General features: G+C 43.3%; 1 protein-coding gene across 5 annotated transcripts; it reads left to right on the top strand.

Moving 5' to 3' along the window:
• The first annotated feature begins 2,590 nt into the window (after positions 1-2,590).
• Positions 2,591-9,450, top strand: zgc:158258 (uncharacterized protein LOC791186 homolog). 5 transcript variants are annotated; one of them, XM_060069506.1, is made up of 4 exons: positions 2,591-2,955; positions 4,624-4,723; positions 5,152-5,344; positions 7,600-9,450. In XM_060069506.1, the coding sequence occupies exons 2-4, from the start codon at positions 4,643-4,645 to the stop codon at positions 8,793-8,795; spliced, it is 1,470 nt and encodes a 489-aa protein (XP_059925489.1). In that variant the 5' UTR covers positions 2,591-2,955; positions 4,624-4,642; the 3' UTR covers positions 8,796-9,450. The 5 variants fall into 5 exon arrangements, with proteins under 5 accessions (XP_059925489.1, XP_059925487.1, XP_059925488.1 ...); XM_060069504.1 differs by having other exon boundaries at positions 2,592-2,955; positions 4,624-4,744; XM_060069505.1 differs by having other exon boundaries at positions 2,593-2,955; positions 4,608-4,723.
• Positions 9,451-9,642: the final 192 nt, after the last annotated feature.

The raw sequence follows: 9,642 nt of genomic DNA on the forward strand, positions 1-9,642 counted from the left end.
TGTTGTTTTTTTTGGTCGTCATGAAAAAAAACATAAGGGGTAACACTGTTGTTTATTATTTGTCGTCTTGAAAAAAAAAAATTAGGGAAATAATAGAAATACACACATACATTTTAATGTCATGTATATCCTCTTTATTGATGATTGATTATTATGTATTGTCATCGCCTCAGTGGTGCAGTGGGGTGCGCTCTGCCTAACCCCCTCGAGACCGGGGTTCAAGTCCGGATGATGACCTCTGTTGGAAGTTTCTTTTTTCTATTTCATGCGAATTATAAAGTCAAGTATAACCTTTGTGATGACTTTAACCGGTGTCTTGATGGTGCATTGTTAAGTTCGGAGGTTAACACTCTAAACAGCTCATGTTCCGATCCCTGCAAAAATGTCGACCGGGGTGCCACTGTCGTTTTTTATTGGTCAACATGGAAAAAACATGAGGGGTAACTCTGTCGTTTTTTATCGGCCGTCATGAAATAAATATAAGGGGAAAACACTGTCGATATTTATCAAATAAAACATAGGGGGTGACACTGTTGTTTTTCTTTGGTCGTCATGAAAAAAAACACAAGGGGTAATACTGTTGTTTTTATCAAATGAAATATGAGGGGTAACACTGTCGTTTTTATCAAATGAAACATAAGGGGTAACACTGTCGTTTTTCTTTGGTCGTCATGAAAAAAACCATAAGGGGGAACACTGTTGTTTTTTATTGGTCGTCATGAAAGAAAACATAAGGGGTAACACTGTTGTTTTTTATTGGTCGTCATGAAAAAAAACATAAGGGGTAACACTGTTGTCTTTGTCAAATAATATATAAGGGGTAACACTGTCGTTTTTTATCAGTCATCATGAAAAAAACAAGGGGTAACACTGTCGTTTTTTTTCATGACGACCAATAAAAAACGACAGTGTTACCCTTGTGGTTTTTTTCATGACGACCAAAGAAAAACAACAGTGTTACCCCCTTTGTTTTATTTGATAAATATCAACAGTGTTACCCCTTATGTTTATTTCATGACGACCAATAAAAAACAGCAGTCTTACCCCTTATGTTTTTTTTCATGACGACCAATAAAAACGACAGTGTTACCCCTTATGTTTTTTTTCATGACGACCAATAAAAAACGACAGTGTAACACTGTCGTTTTTATCAAATGAAACATGAGGGGTGACACTGTCGTTTTTCTTTGGTAGTCACGAAAAAAAACATAAGGGGTAACACTGTTCCTTTTTTTATTGGTCGTCATGAAAAAAAACATAAGGGGTAACACTGTTCCTTTTTTTATTGGTCGTCATGAATAAAAACATAAGGGGTAACACTGTTGTTTTTTATTGGTCGTCATGAATAAAAACATAAAGGGGGTAACACTGTTGTTTTTTATTGGTCGTCATGAATAAAAACATAAGGGGTAACACTGTCATTTTTATCAAATGAAACGTAAAAAAAACTGTCGTTTTTTATCTGTGGTCATGAAAAACCCATAAGGGGTAACACTGTTGAAAAGTATCGAATAAAACATAGGGGGTAACACCAGGGACGCGGGAAGTCAGTCCAAGGGGGGGGGGGGGGTGTGCTGAGAGAGTCTATATAATGACGTCATAATAAATGCTGCGCAACATTCAGGGCTCCGCTCTGATAAACACTCTACTGGTGTGTAAAAAGAGTTCTGCCAACTAGCCACTGTTATTCACAAACGTCAGCAAGTAAACAATGTGGAAATTAGAGTCAACTCGGCTGATACTGGGCTGAATTTCACACTATAACAACATGCCGACAAGCTGTTGCGGTCCGGGATTATACACAGCGTTATAACAAGGATTCAGGAGGTTATTTCTAAAGGTTTAAAAGGAGAGTGACAATAAAAGAAAGCCTTTATTTTCATCCAGAGTTACGAGTTGTCTGATATGAGGAAAGTGACGGTTTCTCCGTCAAGTGAACCGTCCGTCTTTGCTCTTTTTTTGCCCACCAGTTTACGTGCAGGATTCCAGAATCATAACGATAACATTCAACGTGTCTATTAATATGGCAGCAACATTTTACACCAGTTTTAGAATGTTCACTACAACAGATGTTGAACACCAACATGCTTATGTAAAATCAGCATAGTACGATATTCAGCTATCGACAGTTCTGCGTTGTGCGTCATAGCCTACGTCAGCCTACTCAGACAATGTTCTAAATAAATTGAAATGATAATATGATAAATATCATAAAAAGGGTGGATGTCAATAATTAAATGAAAAATCATGTTGTATGATAAAATTATAAAAAAAAAAAAAAAAGTATTGATTTGTTCATAAAACCTTCTCACTTGCAGTTACAGCCAGAGGCCGCCAGGGGGGGGGGGGTGCTGCAGCACCCTAAGCACCCCCACTTCCCGCGTCCCTGGTCCTAACCCTTATTTTGTTGATTTGGGAAAAGGTCGAATATAACAATCACGTTCAATACAACAGGACCGTTACTTGTAGGCTATCCAGTCGGTTGCAATCTGCAACCTCAGCGCTAGATGCCAGTCTACTAAATTATACACACTACGCCTTTAATAGGATTGAAGGCCTGTTGCGTTTACAGTTGCGACTCGCAGGCATTGCGCGGTAGCATGCATCGACAGGTGCGTGCCGATCCTGTCCGTAGTTGCTTTACAATAACACTCAATGCGGACGGGGTGTGTGGGTCTGCTCCTCTTTTTAGACGTGTGTATAATACGTTGCAGCAGAGCAGGCATAGATTAGAAACCTTCCCACCCGGATTTATATTCTGCAGAGATCTTATTCTCCGGAGGGAGGTGAGGTCTCATCGTCTTATGCACAACCTGCGTCTCTGATTGGCTGGGACCGAGGGCACAAAGTCCGCTCCACAGGTATCAAGCGCTCAGCGTTTGACTGGCAGCTGACCGGGATACGCGGGCGATTTGGGGATTAGTCGAGGGAAGACGACAACATTCCTTTCTTAAGGTACGACACGCATCCAGAACTTGTTAATGCAATCATTTCACTGATGTTTTTGCTGTAACTTGCATCATTATTTAAAGTACTACGATTTATCCGATCTGCATATTTGTAGTCATGTTTTGTATCGATCAGGTGACTCGTGCATAATCGTTTTCGCAAACACGGGCTATAAGGCCTGATGATTAGGCTTACTTGATGGTTAGGCCTATGACACCGTTTTTTGTTTGATATTCTCAATGTTTTAAGGCAGCGTTTCATTTATTGTGTTGACATGTTTTATAAAACAATTAAGCCAAATTGTTATTAGCATCTCCACCATATTATTGCACAACGTGTCCCACTCCCCAGTAGCTCTACCTCTCATGATTTTCAAGTTGTATTGCTATTGAATCCAAAACATCTCAGGTAACGACACAGGGTTCACAGACAGGTGTAGTGGACATTGTCTGACCTAAAGTAGGCTCCCTCCAGATTGTTTAAATGCTTAAAGGTAATTATGTTTGGGCCTATATTGAACTCTCTCCCCGTTATAGCAAGCCACGTGGAATTATGGAAATACTTCTGATTAATTGCTTGTAATGAAAACAAAACTATGAACTTCTCACCTAAAAATCGGAATTTAACAAAAAATGCTGATAAAATAGGCCTACAAATACTCAGTCAAATTGCACATTTTGAATCAATAGCCATAAGCATGGATGCTTCTAGGCTATTGTGTTGTGGATGTATTTGGTGCATTTAGAGAATAACACAATTAACATTGCAATGCTCCAATTAACGTTAGTCGAAGTGCTGCTCCACGAAGATAACGTGAATTCAGTAACGCTTCGGAGCACGCACAACAAGACCACATTATACTGCAGATAAGAGGAATATTGAATATCTCCTATCTGTGTGAAATGGATCCGACCAAGGCGCTGTGGGAGAGGCGTGGGTTGTAATCCGAGTACAACACAACACGTTAGGTCTCTCAGAGACACACTCGGATACCTCACTCTGACCGCGACAAACAAAACCAGGAGTATTATGGAGTTTTAATCTAGAGGTATGCGTGTGTTTTCCACTCACATAGGTTCAAGTACTTGTACCTATAATATAAACAAACCTTGTAATCCACAAGCTAGCGGTTGATCCTGGTTAGTCTTTCCACTTCTTTGTTGAAGTAGAAAAAAATCTACTTCAACAAGGGTGTCAATCTCTCCTAACCTATAGGTAACCTCCTCATACTTATGGGTAACCTTCCCTACGGGTAACATTGTTTATTGTTTATTGTGGATCCCCATTAGTTGTCGCAGAAGCGGCAGACTAGTCTTCCTGGGGTCCAATTAAAATCAGAACATACAAACAATTAATCATCACTCAAATACATGCTGTAATTTATGGGTAATCTGCAAGTAATGTATGGGTAACCTGCCCTAGCCTATGGGTAACCTTACCTAACTTAAGGGTATCCTACCCTAACCTATGGGTAACCTGTCCTAACCTATGGGTAACCTGTCCTAACCTATGGGTAACCTGTCCTAACCTAGGGTTAACCTGTCCTAAACTATGGGTAACCTGTCATAACCTAGGGTTAACCTGTCCTAACCTATGGGTAACCTGTCCTAACCTATGGGTAACCTGTCCTAACCTATGGGTAACCTGTCCTAACCTAGGGTTAACCTGCTTTAGGCGTCCTTCCGGGGGTGAGATGCCTAAGAGCGACACGTGGCCGGGGGGCGCCCTGGACCCAGCGGCCGGTATGGACAGCGCCGGGAGCTGGGACAGCGTGGTCAGTGTCACCTCTGGATGTGTGAGTCAAGTCCCCACGTTCTCTGAAATCATGACAAGAGCAGGAGGCCAGTGGCATGGGGTCGACTTTTTAATATGGTACTTCCAATATGGCACTCAAACTGACTGGGGGGGGACTTGGTGACTCAGCGTGTTGTGTATTAACCCTCTCAGACGCAGAAAATAAATCAACAGCTGCACACATCCGCACACACTGTAGCGTTATGCAAAAGGCCTAAGTAGCTTAACCCTCTCTCAGACGCGACCATCAACATCAACCACTGCCCAGGCAGAGCTAACCTCATCCAAACACAACTCGCCCTTTGTGATGACGTAGTGACAACACACCCAGACGACACTACCCTGCTCCAGTGGAACGGAAAGGCAACGCATGGGTCTCATCTGATTAACACACTCTGAGCCCCGCAGAGCGACGACAGCATGGACTTCCTGTCTGCCGAGGAGCGGGCCTGTCTCATGTTCCTGGAGCAGACCATCGACTCCCTGGACACCGAGGAGGACAGCGGACTGTCCAACGATGAACCGGACCAGCCGCTCCCAGGGAACCTCCAGACCAAGATGGCCAAGCTGTCCGCCTCCATGGACCACAGCAGACTGAACGGTGAGCTCTAGACCCGGGGGCTACGGCCGCTATCAGTGGCTCTGGGATCGTGTGTCAGTCAAGGCCTCCTTCCTTAGGGTTAACCCTAACCCTAGAATAGTAGTTTTGAGCTCTGATTCAATTAAAAATTAGAATGACCCCAGATGAAAGGCTGGTGGAATTCAAATGCAGTGGGTCAAAAACAAACCAAAAATGCCACGTAACCCAGCATACACATGACACAAAAAATCGAACTTAGTATAAAGTGTTGTGCATATTGGAAAGGATGCATGTGCCACAGTAAGTAAGAGGGTAGTGCACAAACTAAGTATGCATCCATGTTTGATGAGGTGCAGAGAAGATACCATAAAATAATGAGTCAGAGACCAATGTAGTCGGAAGTGCAACAGTTTACCTGGAAACACAAATCAATAAAACATTCCAATATTACGCAGTCAATGCAGTCAGTTACACACATGTAAATGTATTTGAAGAACACATGTTTGTTAAACCACATGTTAATTACACACAGACACACTAGCAGTAGCTTCAGGGATGTTTGGCTAGTTCTCCTTCAAGATCATTCCTTGAATACACATGAATCAAATTCAATAGACCTGGAACAACAGAATCAAACAAAGGTGTTGATTCACTTAACGTTAAAACAAAGGTCAGTGAACCAGGACCAAGTCATTCGATGGGATACCGACTAATCACACTCATACAAGACAGTATTGATCTGATCTGTCAGACAGTCAAGGTACAGATGGAATAAATCTGCATGCAGAAACTGGGAGGTTTTTCAATCAATACACGCAATATTACAATATCAGATCCAGAATCTAAAAAAAAAGTATAGGTTTTGGTTTAAGAATATTTTTTTTGTCCACTGTGGTCATCAATTGCATTGCAGTTATTAACCACAGATTGTTTCTTATCAAGTCAATGATTAATGTCAATGCCATGAAGAACAAAGTGCACAGCTTCAAAGCAAATTGAGAAAAGTATGTCTTGGTTAATTACTTTCCATAAGGTGTATCCGTTTCATTCATTTTTATATTGTATTTAAAATATTCTTTGAATTTTACTTTTTACTAACCATTGTCTGCAGATGCTTCGTTCCCTCTCACTGGTGTTTGGTTGTGAATGATCACACAGGGGTATGTCGGCACTAACGGCATTTCATTTGTGTTTGTTTGTTGGTTTTTTAAACCCGAAACAGAAAAACAAAAATAGATACATTTGTAGGCTACACCAGAAGGCAGAACGCAGCGAGCGAAGAAAAAAGAGCCTACCACCTAAACCAGCAATAGACTGTCCAATTATATATTTAGCCTTAGTTATGGCCGCACTTGAACCATATGGGGATTTTATTCGTGAACTATTTGACAATGGAAAGACACACGACGAGATCAGTACCGCTCTAAAGCAATCTGGTGCACCGAAGTGCTCCGTTATGACGGTGAGGAGGTTCTGTGTGGAGCACAACCTTCGAAGAACAAATCTAGTTTCTTTCTTCTTCTATGTAGCCTATTGTACAATATGTAGGCTACTTGTCATTTAGATGTATTTTAATGTTTTATGACCAGCTAGGTTTCTTAGTAAACAGCCACCTGGAATATCATGGCGATCTTCTCCACGGTCATATCGTCCACTCGCAGACTAAGTCGCCGGCTCCCACGGAAAACAATAAAGCTGGCCATTGTAGAATGCGAGACTCAATGGAAAGTTTGAAACGTCTTTATATGTATTTTTTAAAACCACGTGCCCTTTTCCCGGCATTCATTGTGGTTTTATCTAAATATCACACAAACAAAACAAGCAACTGGATTATTCAGTATTCCCGTTTTGATTTAAAAAACAGAAAAATGCCGTTTATTGGTTTATTCCTTTTGCCCTTTTTCCGTTTCAAAACCAAATCAGAAAAACCAAAGAACGACATTTATTTGTTTTTTCTGATTTTGTTTTAAATTGGAATATTCAAAGAACGAACCATACACGGATTGAAGAGGAATCAATGTATTGGTAGAAATAATGTTTTGGTCATTGTTAAGTTATTAATCGTGAAATTATTTGTCATTATGGGGATACATTCTTGGGTTTGAAGCTAGTGTTTTTGAGACAGGGCAAAACTAAGTTTTCATTAGCCAAGATTACGGTATCCCATTCATTTAAGATTTTACGGAGTCCGGCCAACAAAAAATCCCATGCGTTCTGATGTAAAGCCCAATATAACGGATTCTGCATTCTCATTCCTGATTCTGTGTGTCTCCCAGGTGCTCGGCAACAAGACTTGATACATTTTATGAACATTCCTGAGGACCACAAACCCGTCCACAGCTTCCTGGTTCCCACTCCACTGCTGGTGGCCAGTAGCACGACCCACGCCCTGCCAGATTCTAAAACACCAGAGTTTAAGAAGAGCTCTCCAGCAAGGTCCCAGATCAATGCTTTACCCAGTCACCCACCACCATGGCACTCTCCTCCTCATGCTCCCTCCGAGATCAACGTTGTGGTGATCCCTCCCCCCATTAAACCAAAGAGCTTCTTGAGTCGGATCGGGGAAACGCCGCCGCCTCGCGGACCCCTCTCCTACGACGCCCTTGTTTATCTCCGGAGGAGCGCCTCGGCCAAGAAGTCTCCGCTACGTCCCCCGGTCGACCACACGCTAGGCGAGGCGCAGCCCCCTTTCTCCACGGCAAACCAGAACCACAAGGACCTCGCCAGAGCTCCTTCCACTGCTTCTGCTCACAAGGTACTCGATAGACCTCGCACCGGTCCGCCCGTCGTGGCCCCGAAGCCTTCCAAAGCCCCTCCGAGTGAGTCCCCGCCAGCCTCCAATGGAACCCCATCCCCCACATCCCCGTCGGCCGACTCTATCGCTGGCAAACGCTTCCCCGATCCGCAGAAGGTCAGGAAGGAAGCCCTGCAGAAGCTTGGCCTGCTCAAAGAAGAGCGAGAACCAAAGACCGGTCCGACGACATCGCTGTCCCACACTCACTCCCAGCCTGCTCTGGACCCGGTATCCAAGAGGGGGGTGAGGGCTCCGGTCTCCAGTAACCCGTCGGTTCCCCACTGTCAGGTCCCCAAGGAGACGCAGGGCCGGTCTGTTCAGAGCAGCGCCAGTTTCCACCACTGCCCACCGAGGCGTGGGCAAAACTTTCTCTCTGACAGCTCTGACACCAACGTCCCCCGCCCACAGCAGCCGAGAGCAGGCGCTACAGAGAACCACGGACCTTCTCTGTCACGCTCCGTTTCTATGGGTGTCCAGAGCAGCAGTGGAGATGGACACGGACACTTCCAGCATAAGGCGGTGCACATGAAAGTGTCAGAGCCCATAAGAAGAACCGCCCCCGCCAGAGCCCAACCCAAACCCAGCAAGAGGTCAGCCGCGGTGGGCTTGGCCATGCTCCCCGGCATGGGGGCCGACCGGAAGGAAGCCCTGAGGAAGTTGGGGTTGCTGAAAGACTAGCAGGGATGGTGCCGCGGGGTCTGTCTGAAAGCATTTCTATCCCCATCACAGAGGAGAGTGTGTGGAGCCGGTTGAGATTAACTGAGGACTCAGGCACTGATTGGACTTTGGCACATGTCACTCAAGCTATAAACACAAGGAGATGATAAAGAAGAAGTGAAATGTTGATGATGCTGCAATTACTTTTAATTGCATGGACAAATTGGCCTGTCCGAACCCTTTGTTTACATGGTATTTGGTCAATTAGCGGGCACATTTTTTAAATGCAATTAACAACCGGGCGTCGTCAGTCTCCTTCAGCAAAGATAAGGAACGGGTAGTGAAAATGAAAGTGAAGCGTAAGTACAGCGGTGACCAGGAGAGATGCTATTTAAGAATTCTTTTTTTTCACTGGATTTTCTTTTTGAACAAACATTGTATATTATTGCCTGAAAAGAGATTTCTAAAATAATTACTTTGTTATTTTTCACAATGGCAATTTTCTATTTCGATTTTCTTCAAATCAGTTATCTTATTTATTTTTCATATTTTCATAGATATGTATATTAGCTATTCACCTTCATATAAGAGAGACCAACAGCTCCTGCGATAACAAACAGTATTTTGTTTTGCCCTTTTAAACACTGCATTGTGATAAATAAAGCATCCACCAACCGATCACGTGTCCGACAGCACTCTTGAAGTTAAACCAATAGGAAAGCTAATCCTGACGGGTCGATTGTGTTTCCAACGACCCGTCAATCCAACGGATAATCTCTGGAGCACAATGGACAACTAACCCTTCATACTCCTGCCCTAACCCTAACCCTAACCCTAACCCTAACCCTAACTAACCCTTCATACTCCT

The sequence above is a fragment of the Gadus macrocephalus genome, chromosome 13 (assembly GCF_031168955.1).
Source record: "Gadus macrocephalus chromosome 13, ASM3116895v1".
NCBI classification, from domain to species: Eukaryota; Metazoa; Chordata; class Actinopteri; order Gadiformes; family Gadidae; genus Gadus; species Gadus macrocephalus.